This window comes from Gigantopelta aegis, chromosome 8 (genome assembly GCF_016097555.1).
Source record: "Gigantopelta aegis isolate Gae_Host chromosome 8, Gae_host_genome, whole genome shotgun sequence".
Classification (NCBI taxonomy): Eukaryota; Metazoa; Mollusca; class Gastropoda; order Neomphalida; family Peltospiridae; genus Gigantopelta; species Gigantopelta aegis.
In genome coordinates this window covers 75,454,015-75,481,745 of record NC_054706.1, presented here as the reverse complement: position 1 = coordinate 75,481,745, position 27,731 = coordinate 75,454,015, and the positions used below count along the sequence as shown (strand labels likewise).

The window sequence follows — 27,731 nt, the reverse complement described above, 5'->3', positions numbered from 1 at the left end:
AACGTCTATTATCAAATATTGTAAAATATGTCTTCATTATAATTTGCTCTTTTTATTATAAAGCTTATAAGCTGTATAACGTAACGCAATAAAGAACTTGAACTTGATGTTCACACAATAACTCGAGTCAATCACGTTTTACCGGGCGGATTTTGGTTCGTACCGGCAGGCTTTGTACCTTGTCGAACGGAATATCCGGTAGGAGTGTCAGTCGATTTCAACCCCCGAGTACCTCAGTATTGCATAAATTCACAAATTCTACGAGACTACATTGATACTATTACGTGACGGTTTCTCGAATTTTGTCGAAAAGAAACACATTTCTACATCTTATTGGTCTATTGATTTCATGTAGCGTACCGTAATTTAATATCCCTCTGTGTTAATTGTTCGGATTGCGTGACTTGGGGTTGCATGTAGTATATAACCAGATTATCCATCTGATTGAATTATTCTCACTGACGTTTCCCTTCAAAATGTTTGTCCCGAGTTCTGTATTCGACAGATGTCTTCATATAGTTAGAAGACTTGTTTATAATTACTATTTTCTCATTTCAAATTCATTTCGGATGTATCTAACATAACATGATAACTGAATATAATATTATATTCGACTACGTTTCAACTATAATTTTACTGTCACAAGTTCTATATACGAAAGTAACTAATATGAGGAACACAGTTTTAAAAATAAGATATTATTGTCTTACTGGACTATACTTACAGTTCCAGATATATATTAATCTATACTTGTTGTCTGGTGATTTCACTAGATTTTGTTCATGTATATCATTTCAAAGACCTATTAACTGGTAATTATATTTTACTCTGTATTTTACAAATACGTAATTGTTGATATCGTCACTGGTTTTTGTACCTACTCCTGAGTGAGTGTTTTGTACAAATAAACTGAACGGACTTGTGGTCATGTGGCTGGCCGTAAACTGTCAAAATGCCTTGATAATTGCATACGCCTGTCAAATGACACACTATGTTTTGGGGTGGGTTTTTTTTATTATAATACATTAAAATGTCCTATGTTGTATAAATACACATACACAATACGAGTTTAGATGTTATCATTGATACACCTTCAGCTTGCCTTTTTTTAAAGGAACAAAATAAAAAATAAAATTCTCCTCTTTTTCACGTCTGCTACAAATTGACAAACGAAAAACAACTACGACTACAATCAGCCTACTTATTGTACAACCCCAGCTTCGTCACGTCAGCCGAATTAATTATTAGCTCTTTCACGCTCCGAGATTCACTATTTGAATCAACCAGCAATTGATTACCTTACCCTGGCGGACATATTTATAATTGAAAACGACTTACTGCTCGACCTCTTGTCAGAGCGAAATGGCCGCAGAAATAGAGCAACATTCGACCTTGGGAACTAAAAATATCCCACACACACAGTGCACCACACATTATCTTTTTTGTTTATCCACGAATAACAACACAGCCAGATTTTGCAGGCTATCTTTCCAAAGTTGGATCCCATTTGGCTTTCGTATCTGTATTTCCTCTGGATGCAGCACATAAAATGAAAAGTAATAGCAGGGATGAAATCTTTCCAGTTAATGCCAGCCTAAAGAAATCCCATATGTATGTCATTTCTTTTGAAGCGCTCCGTTTATCCCATCCCTCTTGAGCTCTCGCATTATTCAACAATATTTCTGCCTGGTATTCATCCCTGTCTTCATATCCGACGTTTAATGTGAACACGGCATCTCGGGTTTTCCATAAAAATAGACTACAAGCAAGGTTCATTCTTCTAGCGAGCTGTGAATTGTGAAATTGAGTAACCTATTGATAACACGTGATAGAAATCCAAACACCGGCGGTTTCCAGACACCCCGATCTAGTGCAAGTAACTAATTACTGTGAACGGAGGAGGAGGGCTGCATCTGCTGCATGAAGTTACAAATAAACAAACAGTTGAGCCGCGATGTGCTGTGTAATTATAATATATATCTACCTTGCCCATTGCTAACGTAATTTTTAATGGGGACGGCGTGTCCTTACAGGTCTGACGTATTTGACAGCTGACCTATTTAACTGTTTGCAGTGGGATTGTTGTTTATTGTGGGTATCTGGAAACCGTACCATTCCGCCTGTATAGGTATGTCCACAGGGGGTTTGAACGGCATCCAATCAGCTGGGCGCTCATATAGTCCACGATAGACATCCGTCTTGCAATAACAATAACTACACGTTTTCCTCGCTGCGGCCCATCCGCGAACAACCATTAAAAAATCAGTTTTGCTGCAATCTCGCAGAAAACAGACGTACTTTCTTGTGCGGCGCACTAATATCCTAGTGAAACGGAACCGCTAAACACACACTTCCTCTAGCCGATCTGAACTTTAACCTCGGTTCGTCCGCCCGGCGCACCACGTTATCGCCACTGCGCAGTACATGACAAACTGAGCAACAAGCGGACAAAAATTTCAGTCGTGCTTATGTATTTTGAGTTGTTTCTAATAAACACGAATTTTCCCAACTGCGACAACCGGGCAGTCGTCTGGCAGATGTGTTATAGATTCCAGGAAAATTATTCCCAACAAATTCGGTCGAGTGAAATTGGATTTATTTTGGATTTTATGTGTTAAATATTCTGTTACAAAGTTCCGTTTCTGCCGGGTGCCAGGACATATTTTTTGTAAGTAAAGGTAATTTTACTAAAACATTGTTGTAAATATTGTCAGTTATATTATACTACTATTTGACAAAAAGACTTAATAAAACGGTCATGTAATGAAACAGTTCATATTTGTTTTTCAGATTTTAAAAATATTAAAATTGTCTGACCACTCAGCTATATAGTTCTAAAAATGTATGCACCTACTGGCGAGAGAGAAGTAGAACATATATTTACAGATCTTATTCTCTTAGACATTAATAAGGCTGCCTTTTTAGGGATGGTGTGGCAGAAAACAAATGTATTTATATGTCATATTCAATTGTCATTTCATTTAGGCACTGATGTTTAGCCGATTTTTTTAGGGGTTTTCTCGGTATTTTTTTCTGCTAGACATTTCTAGATTTGCTAACTCCTTATACTACGACCAGCTAATAACGCGTTGGAAATGTATATTGGGAACGTAAGCTATACTGGGACAAAACGAGGTTGGAACTACCTGGTACTTGTACAAGACTGCAGATAAATGTTATGGCATCAACGATGTGAGTTTTCAGCCTTTTCAAAGTCTTGATTTCAGAAGTAAAAAACAAATAGCATAATCTAATTTTCACAAAGTAGTTTAGCTTTGCTTTGAAATGCTGAAAGAATTCCTTTATTCAAACATGTTGTAGAAGTTTTAGATTTTAAAATCATTTCACACATTTAAAATATATAAATTAAATATATATGTTGTCCCTGTATCATCTAGACGTGGAAGTTTGAATTACAGTACAAGATTTCGTCATTACGTTTAACCGAAATATTAAAGGTATAATATGCTATAACCCAGTTACAAGGACACGCTACCATAACACACATATCCAGCCACATTAGTTTTAAACCATGGCTGATGAACGAGCAAAGATCATCGTTTCATGTGGCATTATTTTCACACTGAAACTGAAATCTTGTACGTCTTTGAGCCCATTTTCCAGTAATAATTGTAAAAAGCTTCACCATAACTGGCATAAGATATGCATGTACATGATAATACCAATTTGAAAAATGAATTTGTTTTTATTTCAATAAGCTCACGGCATGCTAGTTACGTTGGCGCACCAGGTTACATTATACTAAACCCCAGTACACTGTCTTCACATAGTACCTCAGAGTAACTACTTTGTATACCTATCTATTCATTAACCTTCCCAATGACTAGTGTATTTAGTAGAACAATTTAAGAACAAAACACTATATAAATTCACTTAGATTTACAGTGCTCAGTCAGGGTTCACGCAGGAAAGGATTTTGGTTTGGCCAATTTTCACATACGTATGGGCAATGGGCAACTCATTTTACGTGCCCCTATCCACTAAGGTTCAGGCACGCCCGCCCCGGATTCAGCCTCTGGCCTCGCCAGTGACCGACACCGGGGCGGGCACATACGTAGAGTATTTTCATGAAAATCATTCATAAGTACCTAAGTTAAAGAACATCTTATTAGCCAAATATTAAATTTTGTACCACTTTGTATGAAAATTAGCAGTTGGCTAATTTGGAAAATGAAAACTATAGAATAAAACTCCCAGGTAACTGTTTGTAGTGCTTAGTAAGAGGTTATTTTGAGTTAAATATTTCGAAATACATATTATGATAGCGGGAATGAAAACTATTGAATTAGCTGTTAGCTAATGTAGCTATTAACAGAAAAAGTACTAAATTTTATATCGAGAAAAAGTGTGTGTGTGTGTGTGTGTGGTGTGTGTGTGATACTAGTATTAGTTTAATATTAATATTAGTTTAACTATAATTTGCAGTTTTCATATTTGTAAGATTTATAAATGTCTTAATTATTAAATTCTCTTAAAACATTAATTTAACAATATCGTTATTTTAAAAACGTTTTTTTGTATGATGAAGATTTTAAATACCAAACAGCGAGACGAAGCGATACTATTATTAATTTCACCTAACATTATTAACACTCTTCACAAAATAGGGAATAACTGGAAATTAACTGTATTCGCTCGTATTTAATTTCCGTTTTAGACCGCTCTGCTTAACTGGCAGTGTGCGCTACACGTTATTCCATGCGATTACAAATTAAAATATCTGAGCTACGCTACTCACTCCTCAAACTCTATAGTTTATCCATACAGTCCAATATCCTTATCGTCACAAGCACAGGTTAAACGTTTTACTCTATACAAGTCTTAAAGAGTTTTGTTTTTCTTTTCAACATACAAAATAGACGAAATTCACAATGAGGAGGATTTTGTTTTGTTTATAAATATTTGAAATTGTTATAAAACATTATTGAAAAGAGGTTAATGTGTTAATTTTGTATTTGAAATATGTTTTTAGGCAACGTTTATCAAAATTAGAAGTTGGTTAGTTAGGCTATAGTCAAAGTGAACTGTGAAATTTAACTCAAGACTAACCTTTTTAGATACGTTTTTGACGTTTCGGTCACCATCGGTCTAGCCGGGTACCTCGTTTATTTTGCTACTTACCGGGTTCACGTTGAAATTTATAATTGAAATTAAAATTCCATGTGTACTATAAAATGTATCAGGAAATTATTAATAAAGTATGTAGTGCATGCTTGTGTTGTTATATTTTATAATTAATTTTGGTAGTCTTGGCCCAGAAAGCTTCAGGCTAGGAGGTCCAGGCCTCTTTTCAACACCTTTTGTGCACTTTTAATCATTTAATTATCATAGGTCCTTTAGATACTTCTATTTGTAATTAACTACGTCGTTTGGATATTTGTATTTAAAATCAGGTACTTGTAAACCACTTGTATTTTCAATTATGTAACTAAATTGGGGTTGGGGTTGGTTTTATTTTTTTTAATTTTAAAAGTAGTTTTTGTAAAGCCAGTGTAGATATCTTCAAGCACTGACTTCGTAATGATATTTTGTCTAAAACTATTTCTGACAAGTGTCAATTTTGAACGCAAACGTTTTGACTAAAACTGAATACAGTATTACTAACACACAATATGCCACAAAGATCCTGTCGAAAAGATTTCGTGCTGGGTCTTCTAACGAATACTAAATATTTGCATATTTATGACAGTGAAATAAGTAACTAGACTAGCACTATTCAAATGATTGTGTTTCATGACGCGTTTGTCAGTGTAAACCTGGCCTTCATTTAGATTGCATGGCCGTGTTGCTGCGATAATCAGTAAGTAGTCCGCTAAACAATGCATACTGCGCAGTAGAAAACAGACCACCAAAATATATACTATATTGAGCGATGTTGGTAAACCAAAAATACTGTATGGTATAGATAATATTATAAAAACAAAACAAACACCAAGATCCCCAGATTTGAGAGAAATGTCTTTTAATTAAGTTTAAGAATTAAATTTTGTGATCTATTTAATTTAGTTTAGTTTTAATAAACCTTTATGACATAAAGGTTTAAAGTAGAAATAAAAAAATATATATATATATATATATATATATATATATATATATATATATATATATATATATATGTGTGTGTGTGTGTGTGTGTGTGTGTATATATATATATATATGTGTGTGTGTGTGTATGTATATATATATATATATATATATATATATATATATATATATATATATATAACCTTCAACCTACCTTCAACTCTCTCCTCAAACATACACATACACCTTTAATTGTTTACTAAGGCAATTAATTTCAATTCAGTTTACTGCACAAAATATTCACTAGCAGTAATTGTAAAACAAATTTATAAGAAAGAAAGAAGTGTTTTATTTAACGACGCATTCAACAAATTTTATTTACGGTTATATGGCGTCAGACATATGGTTCAGGACCACAGGTTTTGAGAGGAAACCCGCTGTCGCCACTACATGGGCTACTCTTCCGATAGGCAGCAAGGGATCTTTTATTTGCGCTTCCCACAGGCAGGATAGCACAAATCATGGCCTTTGTTGAACCAGTTATGGATCACTGGTCGGTGCAAGTGGTTTACACGTACCCATTGAGCCTTGTGGAGCACTCACTCAGGGTTTGGAGTCAGTATCTGGATTAAAAATCCCATGCCTCGACTGGGATCCGAACCCAGTACCTACCAGCCTGTAGACCGATGGCCTGCCACGACGCCACCGAGGCCGGTAAAAATGTATAAGAATGATGAACTTACGTGTTTGTCAACTATTTGTTTTATTTTAGCTTTATTAGATTTTTATAGTGTGAAGTAGAAATAATATATATGCACACCCTCAACCTGTCCCCCCCCCCCCCCCTGCCTGCCCCCCCCCCCCCCCCCCAAACACACACTTTTAATTGTTTACTAAGGCAAATCAATTCAATTTATTGTACAAAACAATCACAAGCAGTAGGTTAAACAAACACTTCTTTTTTTAACTGACTTGCTGCTGCAGGTTGAGAATTTTTTCGAATTTTACTTCATCTGAAATATTATTCATAGAATCATTAACTTGAAAAAAAGTTCATACAAAAAAAACGTGTGGTGCATGTTTTAGTGTCTGGACTGATCAATCGGAACGTCGTAATCAATAAACCGTTGCGTGGATTTCATGGTCATTGATTTCAGAACGGGAATTAGGTCTGGGTAGTAGGTTAATAGGTGTGATTGGAGATTGGTAGACACACGTTCTAAATACTAGTTCTTTATTGTGCCCGTGTTCTAATAATATGGAACATGAAGGAAAACTAATTACCTCAACATTTGTACATGAATACCAAAATACCACACTATTTCAAATGATGGCATTTTACTTGTTTAAAGTAGCTCATGTGAAAATGCTAATAATGTACACAGCCGAATAATTATTGTTGCAAATAAAAACATAATTTAAGTAATTTTTATAATCAATAAAATGAAAGTCATTTAAATATTTCAGCATGTTTTGAGTGATTAATAAGTGCATGCTATCAGGGCTTTGTGAAACCTAGTATTAAACTATCTCTTGAAGATATACGATTTTGGATCCTGTAATGATGTTTTCGTATTTCAGTTCTACACCATGTGTAAATAGATGTATAGTTATTAAGTTTAATGAAGTTATCTGGTATTTATTGTACAGTGATAAACAATAAATATATATATATATATATATATATATATATATTTATATTTATTTATTTACCAAACAAGTAGAGTTTACAGGCATAACATAGATGTGCGCATATTATTTACAGACTACAACAATGTTCGCTGACGAAGTATTTAGAATAATACATGTATGCCAATAACATGTGAAATTTACGTTTATATAACACTACTTACAAATATATACACTTCATTCTGTATTTGCTAGCATTAAAAAAGCACAAACTAGTGTTTTATATTGAAATCTCTATTAGGTTTTAAATATCAACTGTATTTTAGTATGTCTTACAACAGACTTTGTGGCATCCAGCTGTAATTTAAAACACGTCCAGTGTTTTCTTTTAACCAATGTTTTGATTGTTTTGCTTTTGTTATTACTACGAAATGAGTAACTGAAACAATATATCTTCAGCTAGAGACCATAGTCTATAGTTAATTTACTGTAACATGATCATAATCTATAGGCAGTGTACTATAACGTGATCATCTTCACAGTGCTTTAACTTCTGCAGTCTTGTGGTCGGTGTATCAACTAGTTTTTCTTTTAGTCTCGCAGATACTTAATGTCACTGACTTCACCGTGATTTATATGAGACAACCACTGAACTCTAATTACAATTATGTGTACAGATATACACAATACTTAATAATCTAAACGAAAATCTTGTGGTTTAGCTTTTGTTATGTGGTCGGCGTTCAAATAGCTGTCTTTAGGTTTGCGGACATTTGATGCCACTGAATCAAAACAATTCATTTGCAATATCTCTTTATCTCAGCACAGATACGTTAATTGAATACGTGAATGCGTTTTTAGTCTTCGTGTTCTGAAATAGTTGTACATGGTGACATATATATATATATATATATATATATATATATATATATATATATATATATGTGTGTGTGTGTGTGTGTGTGTGTGTGTGTGTGCATGTGTGTTTGATAATATTCAAGATTTAATAAAGCCTTGATATGAAGAATAATGGTTACATTATATCAATCACTTTTTTGCAATGTTTCTTTAATTCATAGTAACCATTTCTACAGTGCGTGTGTGTGTGTGTGTTTATATATATATATATATATATATATATATATATATATATATATATATATATATATATATATATATATATATCCTGTGTTCCTGGTACCTCTCCTCTTAAAAGAATTGGCTAAGTCATGATATGTAATACAAAGAAATTCAATAAAAAATATATATTGTCAAATCGTGTCTCTACATCCGAATGAGTTTCGGAACTATAATAATGATATCTGTGGTTTCTGTGATGTGACGTCGAGGGCGTCAGTGATCTCTACAATAAATAATACAATTTACATTCAAACTGTTGCCTTCTGGAATACATCCATTAGCGAAAACATATATATGAATGTATGCATTGTACTGGTCCCGTGGCAAGTGACTTTTAAATATATTCTAGAACTACTGATGCAAATAAATGTCAAAGCCACTTAAATCGTAATTTAGTACTATAAACAAGCAGCAGCAGTGGTAGGTGGCTGTATGAATATCAATCAACTATTTCCACATCATTTGGCATCATCCCATCATCCTACATACATAGCTAAATCAGGTACCGTACATCACTATAATAATTGTTTACAGTATAATATAAATTAGTATAGAGATTCGGGTGTAAGCGAAAGTATTATCGAATACAATCATTTTTGTATGTACAAAATGGGAAAGAAAAAACATTAACCGAAGGTTTTTTGTAAATGAATTATGAATACTTTAAAAAGTCCTGTGAAAATAAAAAGCTGAAGTTCAGTTGCATTTTAACCTGAAAAAAACTATTGGGATGCTAATAGCATAACTATTTCAGTAAGTCGTTCCTTATTTTCATTGAATTTTTTCAGTAAATACTTTGAATATATATATTGGTGGTTTTCTGCAACGATGGGCTATTTACATTAAGATTAAGTAATAGTTATTATTTTAATTGAAGGTCTGTTTTAAAAAAAAAAAAAACACTTTATTTTGGCCTCTTTAATTGATGAAAAACAATAGCAGGGTAGTTGATAATGATATCAACCGAATTTCAAATGGACTGGTATACACAGATATTCGCGTAATACATGTTGTAACCAGTGGATAAGGCGGCAGCTAAAAACCGGATAATTAGAAAAGGCGTAGTTAATCAAAGAAAAGCAAGTATGTTGGTGATTGTTGTGTCTCGGTCTCATTACAACAGACTAGGTTTTCGTTTTGGAATGATTTAAAATACATGTATATCTACTTATAAATTTTAATCAAAGGAATATTTGTGTAGTATTTGGCAGTTAATCAGTCGAAATGTGAACAACGTATTTATGTATTATGTATACGTGTTTAGAAAATAGAGTTCCGTTCTTTTTGCATGTTTGTAGAACGTAATGATGCACGTAGATGTATTTTGGCTATAATCTTTGGTACTAAATTATACTTTAAAAAAAAGAGAGGAATATTTTAATATATGTTTTTCATAATGCAATTAATTCCGTAAATAGGCTGTCAAAGGGGGCCTAAGTGAATAACGTAAAGAAATATAAATTTATATTCTTTTGTTGTCCAGTATATCGCAATTGGTTACAGCGGTGTAATCCACAACATAACGCTGCTTATTCAGTATTCTTTACAAGTAATGCTGTAACGGTGTTTCTTCTTGTTTTGTTAAATCGATCTTAATATTAAACATTCTTTTCTTCTTTTTTTATCCTTTTTTTTGGTATTAAAATATTTCTACCAATCGGTTCTAACAGGGGACTTGACGATCCCTAGTAGGATTGCCACGAGGTATATTTCGAGGACCAAACGGTGTACATGTATAGTGTGTGTGTGTACAGAATATCGTATATATGTACCAAATCCACCAAGTCAAAGAAAAGTATTGTTTGGATTTCTTGAAAAAGGCTTTAGAACCGACGTATTTTGCTTTCAATACACATACTTTAGTACAATACGAATAAAAAAGAAAGGTATACAAATGCAAACGACCGAGTGACATTAAAAGGGTTAACGTGACGTCTCGTACAGAGTCCAATGGGTGCGTCGGAAAGGTTTAAAATGGCTGCTTTGAATAAGCACTGAATAAAACTCACGAGAATCACGACGTTCAGCATCACGTTTGCTCATGGTTACGATTTGTTCCAAAGTTATATAATAAAAGCACAACGTGTATATTTACAAAATAGCAACCTACAAAATGGCATTTAACAATTTAACCTATCAACCAACCGGGGCACTTGTAAAATTAAACAATTTATATTCCGAACTGAATGTGAATGACTCATTAATGAAAAATGTGCCTTCTTTTCTCCTTTATAACACTGTCACGTATATCGACCATTAACATTAGATTAAAGTTTTATTGCTTGTAGATTTTTATTTTTTAATACAATTATGATTCTAAAAATATTGAAACTAGAAGGAATTAATTAAAATATAATATAATGTCATTCATATTTAAAATGTAATATCACAAGTCATATATATATATATATATATATATATCATAGACAGATTTTTGTTATAGAAACACAATTATGGATAACATGAGTCTTATACTGATATTATATGATAGTCAATGATATTAAAGAATATTCCTTTATATTATAGGACAGTCTTTGGTATTACAGAGTCGTCTGTAAATGTGGGAAACCTGTGCTTACTTTTGTATATAAGCAAACACAATGTGTTTTCCATCAATAAGGCGAGCGAGGAAATCGGATAGGTGTGAAAATATAGCTCTCCAGTTTTACACCTGTTTCAAATGTTTTACAAATATTTGGCAGCTTCGTTTATACCTGTCTGTCTGTACGTCTGTCCGTCTCTTGTAATAAATTTGTTCTTTCTTCTTATCCATGGTATTCCGAGTTCAATACGTAAAAAGGGAAAATGTTATTGTCATTGCTTTTTATTGGGGTTTTTTAATTTATACGACAACAATTACTGTTACATCTGTTGTTTCTGTTGCTGCTACTTCTACTACTACTACTACTACTACTACTACTACTACTACTACTACTACTGCTACTACTACTACTACTACTACTACTACTACTACTACTACTACTACTACTACTACTACTACTACTACTACTACTACTACCATTACTACTAATTGTAAAATATACGTGTTATGTCTGTTTGCTTGTGTCACAAAATCGCTAATACGCGTGGTGTGAGTCAGAGATTTGTAAATTCGTGAATGTGAGGTTCAGAATGGTAAATTCGTGGGTTACTATATCAGTTGTACTACTTAGTATGTACGATAATGTTAATATATGTGGTGCGAGGCACTGAATGGTAAATCCGTGAACTATATACTATCTAACTGAGCTAATTTTATTCATGAAAACGCCAATCTTTGTGATGTAAGACAGTCAATGTTAAATTCGTGGATTGCTATCTAACTGAGTTGAGTTTATTCACGAAACCGCTATTAGGTAGTGCGAAGAAAAGAATTGTAAATTCGGGGAAAGTTAAAGTTTGTTTTTCTTTAACGATACCATTAGAGCACATTAATAAATTAATAACCAGCTATTGGATGTCAGACATTTGGTAATTCTGACATGTAGTCATCAGAGGAAATCAACTACATTTTTCCATTAGCAGCAAGATATTTTTATATACACTTTCCCATAGACAGTTGGGGGTTTTAACGAAAACAATAGTGTATGTGATGTGACTTAGAGTGTGGTAAATTCGCGGACTGCTATCTAATTGAGTTAAGCGTCAGCGATCATGAAAAGACTATATGTGGTGTGAGTCAGAGAGTAGTAAATTTGTGGACTGCTATCTAATTGAGTATCAGCGATCATGAATAGACTATATGTATATGTGATGTGAGGCAGAGAGTGGTAAATTCGTGGACTGCTATCTCATTGAGTTGAGTATCAACGGTCATGAAGAGACTATATATGATGTGAATGAATGAATGAATGTTTAACGACACCCCAGCACGAAAGATACATCGGCTATTGGGTGTCAAACTATGGTAATGCAAATAAATAAAGTGATGATCAACATCAATATAAAAATTCAAGACAAACAAAAACAGTATAAAGAACTGTGCAAAAACACAAATATCACAGAATGTTACGGATACTGAATTCTACTCAAAACTTCAATTTTGTGCTGTATTGGCCATTCTCAAAGAGAATGTTACACCCCTGCACCACGGTGAGGTTACAGCACACGCAGTGGTTATATGATGTGAGTCAGAGAGTGGTAAATTCGTGGACTGCTATCTCATTGAGTTGAGTATCAACGGTCATGAAGAGACTATATATGATGTGAGGCAGAGAGTGGTAAATTCGTGTACTGCTATCTCATTGAGTTGAGTATTAACGGTCATGAAGAGACTATATATGATGCGAGGTAGAAAGTGGTAAATTCGTGGACTGCTATCTCATTGAGTTGAGTATCAACGGTCATGAAGAGACTATATATGATGCGAGGCAGAAAGTGGTAATTTCGTGGACTGCTATCTCATTGAGTTGAGTATCAACGGTCATGAAGAGACTATATATGATGCGAGGCAGAAAGTGGTAATTTCGTGGACTACTATCTAACTGAGTTGAGTTTTGGCGATCGTGAAGACACAGACCAAATCCAGTTATGTAGCGTCACATGCCGACAGATCGATACGTCAATAACGACATGAAATATTACCGTCAAAATTATCTTTACCCGTTAGTAACAGCTGAATGTTTTTAGTATCATTTTAGAACAGACTACTAGTATTTAAAGCAAAATATAAAATATAGCTCAACCTGTGTATTCTGTGTAACATATATACGTCAACAACGTTTAGTCGTATTAGTATGGTCAGTTTACTTGTACATATTACTACTGATACTTTTTCTACTAGTAGTACTACTATTACTACTACTATTACTGCTGCTGCTTTTTCTAATACTACTTCTATTCTACTACTACTGCTGCTGCGGCATCTATTAAAATGTTTTGTTTAACGACACCACTATAGCACAATGTCTAAGTGTAGAAACAACAATAAACTAACCTATAAACACTTATTTGATTAGGCCTATAATAAATAAAAAATTTAATTAACTATTGTTGTTATATGTCATATTATGTCATATTATTATTTACCTACATCATCTGTTAATGTTTAACACACTAGGCTGGGTCTTCTTTGGGAGTTGGGTAGGGGGTAGTCAGGTACTTTCCCTAACTACAATTAGACTGTTACAAGTCTCGATACTAACATACGTTTGATAGTGGGGTGTGACCTACGTCATTGTTCCCCGCGTGCGAGCGGCGCGCGCGCTCATTCCTTATCATGAGCACTTACGTAATAGTAATTCGTATAAACGAGCCCAGTAATAATTATTACGAGATTACACTTTCTTCCCGGCTGTCTGCGAATCCAGCAGTGTTTCCTGGCTGAGATAGTGTGACTGGTTTAATGAAGCGTGGAGGGTGCGGAATCGGCAACATGCAAATGTATATATAATGAAGTTAATCTTAGATACTGTATATCACTTTGATCATGGATACTTAATTGATTTCCATCACACACACACACACACACACACACACACACACACACACACACACACACACACACACACACACAGGTACGTTTGTGTGTTTGGGGAGTGCTTCAAAGACCGTTTGAATTAATGCAAATAAATTAAGTATCCATGATCAAAGTGATATATTGTATCTAAGATTAACTTCATTATATATACATTTCGTGTTACAGATGTGTGTGTTTATGCATATATGTGTGTGTAAATATATATATATATATATATATATATATATATATATATATATATATATATATATATATATATATATGTGTGTGTGTGTGTGTGTGTGTGTGTGTATGCACACACTGCATAATTTCGTTATACAAAATAAATGATAATAATAATAATAGCAATATTATTATTATTATTATTATTATTATTATTATTATGTCACGCAACACATGCACTGAATATACATTCCAGTAACTGTTGACGACAATTGCAAAGTATTTTCTGCTAATGGTCAATGTCGCAATGAATGCACTACATAAGACATAAACGTGTTTCTGAGAACATTGTTGATGACAGTACGTACCACTGGACGCCGGATGTGTGTCAGCTCTTGTTGGAAACACCAGGCGTGAACGCTAGATATGGCAATAACTCAAGTAAAAAAAACACACACACAATAATGTTTGTCACATTAATAGATCAGGATTCAATATAATAATGTGTCACACTCAAAGAACACTAATGTTTAAACCGTATATAAACGTTTTATGAATTCAGAATATTTTCATTCACAACTATGTCACAGAGTCGCCTTGTTTCAAACAACACTGGTGGGTAGACACACCAATAGGCTTTTAAATTAACAACCATTTTGTGCTTTCGTGAAATAATTTTATTTTGTCATTCATTCATTCAATATTTTATTCTCGTCTCACCTTTTAAAAAATTACATACATGTTATATAAAAAATATAAAACAATATACATAATATTTTAAAAGCAACTCAATACAGTTATGAGCGACAATAATATTATACAAACAAATTAGCATTATTTCACTGGAAACATCCACGATATATATTTAAATAATAAGACTGTCATACGAAAAACTAATTACTAACCCACTACTCTGGGTAGACAGATAAGATAAATGTTGGGTGTGCCCAGGACAGCTAACTTGAACCTGTATATAAGCACGAAAATTAGTATTAATAAACATGCAAATTAGAAATTTGTCAGTAAAGTAGTGATTATTAAAATTAGATATATATATATATATATATATATATATATATATATATATATATATATATATATATATTAAAACCTGTCATCTGAAAAGTAGAATTATGGTAACATAATGTCTAATATTAATGTCCGTCTATATATATATGTATATAATATTATGATATATTTGGAAAAACATTTACCTTTTCACACTCATAAACCCAGAAGGCAAACCTAATTGAGCTCCGTTTGTAATGTTGAAAGGTGGGCAGTAGCCTCAAGCGATGGGTGTTTATTTGGAGTAGACTGGTACTATTAAATCATATATGTAACTGAGATTAACTTCTTATTACGTCACACACATTGCATGGTGCATTAAAAGCTTATTTGTAATAATCTTTGATATATATACATCTCTTTGTTTTACAAACATGTTTCTAAAATGAATGAACTGAACTGAATAATTAATTCATGTCCAACAACACCTCAGCGCGTATAAAATGCATAGACTCTTGGGTAGCATTTAGATATGAATGTATATTTTGTTAAACAAGGATTTCAAGAGAAAGGTTTTGAAAAAATTATCATTTTGATAAATACAATAAAGTACGTAAACGTTCCTGAAATTGCTGCCATTGCGATGTGCCTGATAAATGTAGTATATCCTTATTAACAAATACAATTTCAGTATCTTAATATATTAAATATGTTTCTGGTAGTTCAGTAATTAGTTTAAACAAAATATTATATTCATTTTACTGTCCAATATACGGTTTTGGGATTGGCCAACATGCCTGTATTAAGAGAGCGATGGTAAAGTATTTACATTATTTAAAACAGGCGAAAGTAATACAATCCTAGACATAATTTTGAATATGCGGATATTTTGCTTTCGGATGACCACATAATAAAGTGTTACAGTTGAGATTAAAATAATTTCAACAACGGGTATTACGAACTATATCATATATAGGAAAATAGCGTAAAAAGTGTTCTGCTTCTTCGATGGGATGATTACAGTATTCTGTAACTACTGCGCCACAAATCATTTCTATGTTCACCAGCTTTTTGCTACAATTTAATACTGTATTATTTTAAAACGCGTTACCAGGTATTACACATATATCAAACTTTGCTAAACGTCAGTCAAGATTGAACTGTTTGCACATTTGTGTCATGGTAGTAAGTACTGTTACAAGAATATCTAATCCAAGAGGGTATTCTTTCTAAATATATTTTCAGGCCAATTTATTTCTAAGTTTACATATTGAACTGAACGGTGTGTCTCTCTGACAAAACATTTTGTTGCCAGCAAATTTATTCAATTCAGCCAGTGTAAATGCTTTTCATTTCAAGTATTTCCGATTAACGTTTTATGAATTTCTATACTTAAAATGACAGACCTTAGTTTTTAAACACTACGACGTATTTTTCACTATTAAAGCCGTTATTGATAATTTAAATTACAAGTATTTACATTTTATGATTTAGAATATTAATTTTTGTACAACTGAAGTAGTTCTGGTCATACAGGTTTTTGCAATACCCCAAAATACACAGGCCTCGGTGGCGTCGTGGTTAGGTCATCGGTCTACAGGCTGGTAGGTACTGGGTTCGGATCCCAGTCGAGGCATGGGATTTTTAATCCAGATACCGACTCCCTAAATCCTTAGTGAGTACTCCGCAAGGCTCAATGGGTAGGTGTAAACCACTTGCACCGATCAGTGATCCATAACTGGTTCAACAAAGGCCGTGGTTTGTGCTATCCTGCCTGTGGGAAGCGCAAATAAAAGATCCCATGCTGCCTGTCGTAAAAGAGTAGCCTGTGTGGTGAAAGCTGGTATCATCTTTAAAAAAAACCGGTTTCAGAATGACTATATGTTTGACGTCCAATAGCCGATGATAAGATAAAAAATCAATATGCTCTAGTGGCGTCGTTAAATAAAACAAACTTTACTTTTACCCCAAAATACATTTTTCATAATTCTGAGAAGTAATGGTTTTCGAGACAAGGTCTAGTTATTTTCCCGTTTTAACATCACATGCTTTAGCTTCTCTCTGTTATAACCGTACCCAAATATGTGTTGCAGGTTTTTTTACAATAACTAAACTTTTGTATCTATTTTCTCGAGCTGAAACTAGGGTCTGCGCCTTTAACATAAATACATAGGGCAGAGTGAGTATCCCCTTGTCGACAGCCTCTGTCGATGTTAATATAAATAAATAGGGCAGAGTGAGTATCCCCTTGTCGACAGCCTCTGTCGATGTTAATATAAATAAATAGGGCAGAGTGAATATCCCCTTGTCGACAGCCTCTGTCGATGTTAACAAGTTTCAGTATGAATTACCTCGATATCGAATCAAAGGCACTAACAGTATTAGTCGTGGTATGTCATTAGTATTTCACGTAATGTGTCACACAATCTTCTTATATTTGTCTCATTCTACGAAGGCTTTTTTTATCTTCGTTTATGATTACATACAACTTTTATTGTAGCTTCTATTCAGACTGGTGCTAATTTATAAATACACCTTACATTGATATAGTTATTCAATTTTGCACTATTTTCCATCGGAATACCCTCTTTTATGTGATATCATAGTTTGTTATCGATGGTACCTTCATACATAGTTCTTAAAACAAAATCGCTTACGTCTACACAGACGTAAACGTGATTCGGTGGTGAAGTCTTACATATATGGACACCAATTCACGACACATTTCAGTACTATTGTCGTCGTAAATGCCTTCTATCGATATGATAACGTTTGCTCTTACTGCGGTCTCTCGTTACGATCGAAAGTTGAAGTACGTCTAAGGTACTTATAAATCTAAACGACCAAAAGGTTATCCGCGATTAAGACCGTATCTCTGTACAATACAGAGTGGAATGGGTATTTGGCAAAATAGTGGTTAATTCCACGAATCTCTCTCTAGTGTCACGTCTATAAATAGTGGTTGATTCCATGAATCTCTCTCTAGTGTCAAGTCTATAGGAGGACAGCCATTCCAGAGAAAATCATTTACTGGATCATACATCATTCATGCACACTCACAAAGAGGACTGCCACTCCCGGACTAGTTTTCTAAATCCAAACTAGTAACGGAGATTGTTAAATGATAGTTTTATGATTTTCTACGAGTATAAACACATTTGTATAAAAATGCATCTAGTGGATAAATATTATCCTTTATTAAACTTGGCGTTTGTTGAAAAAAAACGTGTCTTATTTACGACCTTCACAGTGTTGACGCCGTCAACATTATTTGCTGTTTCAATGCTCCTTCAAAAATGTTTATGTCAATTTATATCAATGCTGCGTACACTATTTTTAAGCTGTTAAAATGATTCGTAATTGTGCTTTTGTTCGCATAATATACGATCTGTTAATTATTCCTTGTGGACTTTCTAACTTTAGTATTGTTTGAATATTTATACTTAAAGTCATTCTTTTAAGACTACACACATTCGGATTTTCACCCAATAATTTCTTGTTCTTGGTAGATGTTTGTTTATCTCAAGTAACATTTTAATTTCCGTTTTGCGCCCTGTAGAGTATCCAGTACGATATCATATATATTGTGTAACGTACATGGTTTATATTTAGAAGCTATGTGAAATATACAAGGTATATATTATGGATTTGTCACTTATATGGTTCATATTTAGAAGTTGTATGGTTTCAAAAGATAGGTTGTATTATTTAGATTTAAAGGGAAAGACCCTAGTTTTTAAACACTAAGGCATATCTTTCACTATTAGAGCCGTTTATGATAACTGAAATCAAACATTACTTATATTGTATTGCTTAGATTATCCAGTTCCGTACAACCGAAGTTTTTTCGGTCTTCCTGGTGTTTCTAATATCACAAAATGCATTTAAAAAGAAGAAAAAAAAGAAAAAACGCACGTGTGTCTGAGAGGTAACAGTTATGGAGTCGAGTTTAGATATATTTTTAACGGTATTTCACCATTTCAGCTTCACAGACTCTTGTTTTACTCACTTGTAACGTTATCCAAATATGTTACAGGTTTGTAACTCGACCAAACGTAGTGTCCATTTATACGGGATGAAACTAGGGTCTGCTCCTTTAAGTGACAATCATTTGGTTGACAACAGAAGCTAGACGAATCGAAACTAGAAATACTGAATATAGCACCACTAGTATGTGATTCATATGGGGAATTATGTGGGTCTGTTGTAGGGGTTTGTATGTCTATTACAGAATATATAATATGCTGCAAATGTAAAATGAAAACTATTTCAGGCATGTATACTTTAAATTATGTTTTATATTTACATACTTGTACTGTCGTGTAGCCTCTGGTAACGTGAAGGTAACGTGAATAGTAATTGTTGTTTTAGAGCTTTACCAAGAGCCTGGTTACCTATATTCGTTGTCGGTTGCCTAGCAACATTTTCTACATGTCAGAGTTTGGAGGGTTTTTGCACATCACGCAAATTTTGCTGATACATATTTTATGCGTGTAATGGCATGAAAATGTATCTTTGGAAATGACATATGGGTTTTAGGAGGACCTTTATAGATATGAAAACGACCGTATACCCCATGTTAGAAGTGCGTATCGTCATTATCGGCTGTTTGGTAAAAACAATAATCGTTTTGCTTGCGATCTGTATCAGTGGTGGTGTTTTAACCTGGGACGTGATGGGGCGTGCGATCGATCATCGTCAGTGGAGTGGAAACAGTCCACTGATTACTGTATAACATATTTTTATATATTAAAGTAAATGGTTGTTGTTTTATTAAATAATACATTGAGAGTGCGAGGAGTATATCGAGTTATCAATATATCAATATTTATTATACAAAGACGCCCTAATAGGGTTGGTAAAAAAATATCTGAATATGCATGTTACATCGCATATACAGCTGATAGATATATTGCAAAAACGTGACTAAACAGGATATATACATTTTCATGAAATTCTACTAATTTGTACCGGCCTCGGTGGCGTCGTGGTTAGGCCGTCGGTCTACAGGCTGGTAGGTACTGGGTTCGGATCCCAGTCGAGGCATCGGATTTTTAATCCAGATACCGACTCCAAATCCTAAGTGAATGCTCCGCGAGGCTCAATGGGTAGGTGTAAACTACTTGCACCGACCAGTGATCCTGCCTGTGGGAAGCGCAAATGAAAGATCCCTTGCTGCTAATCGGAAAGAGTAGCCCATATAGTGGCGACAGCGGGTTTCCTCTCAAAATCTGTGTGGTCCTTTACCGTGTCTGGCGTCATATAACCGTAAATAAAATGTGTTGAGTGCGTCGTTAAATAAAACATTTCTTTCTTCTTTTTACTAGTTCGTATGCATTTAATCAGTATTACAAAATTAGTGTTGTAACATCTTAAACTATTATTAGTGGGTTTCGTCCGATACTGTCGGTGTTATGTTACTACTACAATACTTTGATCAACGACCAATAAATGTTTACTCACATGTAAAGTTAGCCGATGATACATCGAATTGTTTACTTTTTAATTTTTAAATCATTAAAATAGTGTGTGTGTGTGTGTGTGTGTGTGTGTGTGTGTGTGTGTGTGTGTGTTGGTGTTGGTGTTGGTGTTGGTGTTGTTTAGTGTGTTTGTTTGGAGGGGTTCAAAATGCTACAATTTTATTTATTTTGTTGTGCCGAATCTTCACTTAATGATGTCTGTTCTGTCGAAACATGAATAATTGCATTTTGATGAATGTAAACGTGTGTTTGACACATAATTAATGTGACTAGAATATATCAAATTCTGTCATCCCAGTATCAAAACTTTCCAAAAATAAACCCAAATCAATTGTTGTATTAGAGTTTTGCACATACAGGCGATATCGTAATGTGTCGCTGAAAATACCCGTAACACTAATTTTAGATATGACTAAGACACCGATAACTATAACATAATATTTGTCCATTTTGTATCCGGGATGTTTAACCATGTTGTTAAAAATTACTCTATTATTGTTTTAGTGTTTTGACGAAACCGGGGTTGCTAGGTTTGAATAATTATATACTCACGGTTCATTCTCTGTCTCTCTGTGTGTGTCTCTCTCTCTCTCTCTCTCTCTCTCTCTCTCTCTCTCTCTCTCTCTCTCTCTCTCTCTCTCTCTCTCTCTCTCTCTCTCTCTGTATGTGTGTGTGTCTCTCCTCTTTCTCTCTCTCCTCTCTCTTTCTATATATATATATATATATATATATATATATATATATATATATATATATATATATATATATATATATATATATATATATGTGTGTGTGTGTGTGTGTGTGTGTGTGTGTGTGTCCTCTCTCTCCTCCCCCCCCCCCTATTTCTATATATATATATATGTGTGTGTGTGTGTGTGTGTGTCTCTGTGTCTGTCTCTTTCCCTGTCTCTCCTTTCCTCTCTCTCCCCGTGTCTCCTTTCCTCGATCTCCCTCTCTCCCACTCCCTCTCTATCCACCTCCCTCTTTATCTTTCTCTCCCCCTCCCTCTCTATCCACCTCCCTCTTTATCTTTATCTCTCTCTCTCTCTCTCTCTCTCTCTCTCTCTCTCTCTCTCTCTCTCTCTCTCTCTCTCTCTCTCTCTGTGTGTGTGTGTGTGTGTGTGTGTGTGTGTGTTCATGTGCGGTATTTTTTCTAACTACTAAACCATAACACTACTCACCTGATAATGCCACGAAGCGCCAATTTTAAGGGTGCAGAACGTGCGGTGTGTGGATTATAAAAATAAAGAGTAGCACATCACAATACAAACTGTTCGTAAAATTGCTATTCATCATAAAAGCGTTTGCGGTTGGGGAGACGCGCTTTTCATTTCATTTCGTCTCTCCAGAATAGGTATATTCATCGAGTATTTACGCAACGTCACAAAGACCGATTGCTTGCTTGCGGGTTTCTTTCTATGATTTTTATTACTTTCTTTCTTATTCTTTTTTTTTTTTATCTTCCATAGGTACCTAGGTTTCTTCGCCGCCATCAGTGAGCATGTCTCCCCCGCAGACGGGAGCGCCTATCGGCCTGGCGGGATAGACTGACGGACGGACGTATGGATTTCTCCCTGGAACGGAATCGATTAGTCGCTTCAGGCGCTCTAGGGGCTCTGGGATCCAGCTACGGCGACACGCCCTCTATCGGCCGTCCCGGGGTGTCGGATATTTCTCGCCCCGGGACGCCATCGTCTATGGCGTCACTGGGACATTACCCGAGCAGGTTTATGCCCCCGTCGCTGACGGTGCATTCACCGGGTGAGTCCGTCGACTATTTACAACTTTCCAATACTAGTACGTCATTTCCAGAGTTAAGCTGCTCACTTTGTGTGTGTGGGGGGGGGGGTTAACGTCTTTTTTCTCTGTAACAGTCATTGCGCGGTAACAGCAGCGTAAGGGTCTCTTAAAAACAACTGAATTCATACATAAAAACTATTTTAAAAAAAGAAAAAAAAGGACTGTTTTTTGGGGCGGTTGTTTGTTTGTTTTTTGTTGTGTTTTTTTCTGTTGTTGTTGGGGGGGGGGGGGGGAGGAGGGGAGATTACATATATGAACTTTACATTTATTTATCTAATTATTTATTTTTATATTTTTGTTTTAAAGTTGTTTTTGTTGACAATTTTAAGGTCAAATCAAGTGTTGCTTTGTATTTTTTTAATGGAACGTGTTATCGATTTTGCTTGTTATATGGTTCCAAACACAAATACTGCTCAAGGTTGTTTTAATATTACATCCTTTATATTATTAAATCTTGGAATGCATTTCTTACTGGTAAGATAAAATCTCCAAATATAAATGAAACTGGGTTTTTTAATTTTTCAGTGGATATAATTAAGAATCATTTATAGATATTTTTTCCATCCCATTGTGTCTTGAGAAAGCAATTTTGTTTTGGAACTCATTTAGACTTATTGTTGCGCGCTATGTATATCTTAGGTATTTACTGTTACGTATATATGTGCTATTTTTGTTTCAATACCGGTACCAGTCGAATATGTAAAGCAGGTAATATAAAACATCCTGTTCTGTTGGAAACGACGAAAGTAATTGTTTATTGAGGAAGAAGCAACTGTTGAGTTTTTGGATGTGACATTTTAGTTTAAAGCACGTTCGGTGCATCGTGTCGGAATAAAGTTCTCTCAAATGTTCATATTAATTTGAATTCATAGACTGGACATGCAAATATTATGTGCGCTGCTTCATAAATCGTAGCCTGTCGCTGCATTTACCCATAGGGCATTCTGCGGTAATGTTTTCCATGTAAAATATTCGCAGGACACAGCCCGTGTTTGCATTAATGCCGTGACACGGATAAAGCCCACTGACATGCATTCTGCGGCGTACATCAAACGTGCATGTCGTAGCAATTTGTGTCACATCACGTCACTCGTGTACCGGACATAGGGGTGGGGTTATACAAGCCACGCCCATTTTTCTTACTCTTTGGCGAGACCATGATGATAATACATAATATACGTTCGAAAACATATCTATAAAATTGAGTTTGGATTTCATGATTCTTCATATGTTTAAAAAACAAATTATATACTAGTAATATTCCTTTTAAATAGAAACGTACGAAATATAATTATTTTATTATTTAAAACCAAATATTTTGTTAAAGTGATAGATGCTAGTTTTTAAATACTGAGGCATATTTGTTCAAGATTAAGACTCGTTTTTGATAAATGTAGTCCTACTTTACTGTTTAGGTTATTCGTTTCCGTACCTCCGACCTGTTTCTGGACATCCTGGTGTTTTTAATATAACAAACGGTTATGGAGTCGAGTGTTAGTCTATTTTAAGGGTATTTCACCGTTGCAACAGACTCTTGTTTCACTCTGTTGTAACTTTATCCAAATATGTTACACGTTTAAAGATTAACTAAAGTTAAGTGTCTATTTTTACGGTTTGAAACTAGGGTCTGCGACTTGAAACTAGGGTCTGCGACTTGAAAGATTGTACCACTATTATTTCTACTACTTCTACTGCCCTTGTATTAAAATTTAAATTGTAACGTTGATTAAAAATAATAATAATGCCTTACAAGAAATATAATCACTAAGATTAATATTAAAGTTTTTTGATGGGTTTTTTTTCTTCTAAAATGCTAATATGTTTTCTAAACTATGTGAAATGCTGAAATGGAAAGATAAAAAGAATTGGGTTTTTCATGAAAATTTACAAAATGCAGCTTAATACAAATTTAATTTAACAAATCTGTTATAATGCATTCAATGTTTATTTAATAATCTGGATTTTATAGTTTTAAAAAAGACTAAAGTTCTTATAAAGACGTAAATTAACAATAAACTCACTATAATATAATTGTACATGTATGTATATTTAAACAGCGCGGTCAACTTTTTACATGAAACAGTTTGTTGTTGCAATCACAGCAAAGATATTTTTCGTGTTTTCTATTTTGAGCTTTTTTTCTTCTTTTTCATCTTCTTCTTCTTCTTCTTCTGCTGCTTCTTCTTTGTCATACAGACAGTTTAACTGTTGTGACATAATCCAGGACGATTCGGCAATTGAAAGGAAGATTGTCACGGAGTTATTATTAGTTTCCAGTCTGTGGTTCACAACAAATACTAGTGACCAAGACTTTATTTAAGCCGGGTTGTTCACACACACACACACACACACACACACACACACACACACGGTAGAGTTTTTTCCTTGCTGATATATGCCCCTTATGTTACTTATTCCAGAGCATAAACATTCGAATATCATCACGTTACATATTTTAGTTGCTCATTCCATTACTCTGAGTGCATCTTAGTAAGATAGTTTTATATATTAACTTAGATATTCACACCATTCTACAAGTATTTGTTTGGACAATATTCCCGCATTCTCGGTTAGAACGGTCCCAAACGTGATCATGGAGGAAGGTGGGATGCATCATGATTATTACTTTATGCATGATGGGTCTACTTAATACAATAGTTTTGTCTCTGTATATATGTTTAAATAGCATTTCATTTATTTATGGTGGGTATACAAAAATAATTTTAAAATAAATAAATAAATAATGAATAAATAAATAAAGACCACACACAGGCACCGCCCTGTGATACGGTCTGAAACAGTCATAATGAAAGAAAGAAATTAACAAAATTTAATTATGTTTAGCTGACATGTAAATTTTTACTTGTTTTTTTTTCTCTCTTGTATATACAGTATCAAAGGGCTTATGAATTGTCACAAGGGATACAGTGACAATTAGAGATCAAAGTAATTTTTGTTCTCAATCATCTATCAACTGTAAAATGGAATCTTAATTTTCGTCATCGCCCTGGGCGCTGTGTTGCGTTGTTTTGCCTTATTATTGCGCTGTGTTGCGTGGTTTTGCGTTCGTGCATGAGTAGCACCGCAATTCAGTTATTATTATTAAAGATATTTTTTTTAGTTTCGTATTCTTGTGTGTTGTATCTTGCTCGCGTGCGTTGAAGAAATTAATTAATGTTTTATTGTCGCTGTGTATGTAGATGCATAAGCACAGACACGCAAAATATTAATATATAGATTAGCGGATGTTATCTACAAGTAACGTAGATATTGTACTGTTATGAATAATTCTTTATTTGCCCTCAAACGTCTTGATATCGTTGGTTTGCTGGTTTGGGTTTCAGATAAACATAATTCAAGGTGGGGGTGTTTTTCAAGACTGACATGTGTCATGCGACAGATGAAAGTAACATAGTTTTTTAACTATTGATTTTTTTCTTCTAAAATTAGAATTTTTCTCTGAAATACTTGTTTCTGTATATGTTGTATATTGTTTTATTTATTTTAATAAGTTTCATTTAGTATTCTATTATGAATATGATAAAAATAGTTTACTTAATTTTAAGTGTTTGTTTAAAAACATAACGATTTTTACAAAAGTCTTTTAACCCTATATAATGTTTAAAATAATGTGGTAGAATACATGTTATTGTTATTTTCTAGTTGTCTAGTGTTTTATTGAAAATATGTTTAAACTAATATATTATTATATTAAATTATCATTATTATTATCAATATTATCATATATATATTTTTTATTATTATTATTATTATAGTCTCTTGGAATCCGATTTCTTTTTAGTGATATAGCCATGAGTGTGTGTTTGGGTGGGAAGGGGTGCACACGCTTCAAATGGGTGGTATGGTTTACGACAATAGATTGTCTTTTTCTTTGGTAATATTCCACATGCCAGTCACCGGGGCTCAGGCTGTGTAAACTGTGACCGTGTGTTTTTACCGTAGAGTATTTATTTTATTTTCTCGCTTCATTACACTAACATTTCCCTTCCCATGTGCCTTAATTATCGACGTGATCCTGTCAGAATTTCGTAATCTGGTATTAGTGGAGAAATATGATAAGAGTTTTGTCGCTCCCGCTTGGTCAGTTAACTACTAACCGTAGTACAAATACGTGTAAAAACAGGCTTGTACATGTGGTTATTTTATTAATAATATTAGAACGTAAACAAATGAATGTGCTAATCACCCGGATTACGGTATTTTTATTTTCACAGAAATAGTTCAGTTTGATAGAATGGTGCAATAATCTGGGTTGGAAAAAAACAAAATCTGTTGTTGTATATTAATATATTTGTAGGCAACTCGTCTGTCTAGTGTGATAAATAGTTAGTTAAAATATTAACAGATTAAAATAAAATCATAAATAAAATCATAAATAAATAAATAAAAAGTAAATAAATAAAATATTAACAGATTAAATAAAATCACAAAAGAATAACAAATAAATAAATAAATAATATTTTTGTTATTATTATTAGTGAAGATAATAAGACTGACAACAATGACCAAATCAGCGAAATTTACGAAGAATCTGTTCTCTTCAGTTTGAAATAAATTCTCATATTTCGTAACCGTACCTTCCACATCTCAGGCATACTTCGTGTATTATAAATCCGAAACTATATTTTTTGATAGACTGTAAACATTTTAGTGATACGCTGACCACTAAACGTCAATGAACCGACAGCGCCCGCCATTAGCGGTAATAGCTTTACTAATATTATGCATCCAATTGTTGCCCGCGCTGTTGTTCGCCCGACGAGAAATCTACTTATACATTTGTTTCCGCTCATTTTACATCTGACTGAGATCAAAGTGTGGGCTGATGCGCCAATCATATTAAATTTACCGACTTAAGAAAAGTGATTCTTAATTCTTGAGCGCAAGCTCGATCGAGGTCAAATCGTGTGGATTTAGAATGTTTTTTGTATTTTAAATGTGCCCATTGTGCACGTAATTACGAT

At 33.9% G+C, this 27,731-nt stretch overlaps 1 protein-coding gene across 4 annotated transcripts in view; it reads left to right on the top strand.

The window, feature by feature from the left end:
* The first annotated feature begins 2,228 nt into the window (after positions 1-2,228).
* Positions 2,229-27,731, top strand: part of LOC121380211 (trinucleotide repeat-containing gene 18 protein-like) — a 110,246-nt gene continuing 84,743 nt past the window's right edge. For all 4 annotated transcript variants that reach the window (XM_041509029.1, XM_041509027.1, XM_041509028.1 and 1 more), the window contains exons 1-2: positions 2,229-2,668; positions 22,416-22,707. In XM_041509029.1, the coding sequence (XP_041364963.1) occupies positions 22,509-22,707 (199 nt within the window). In that variant the 5' untranslated portion in view covers positions 2,229-2,668; positions 22,416-22,508. The remainder of the gene's footprint in view (positions 2,669-22,415; positions 22,708-27,731) is intronic.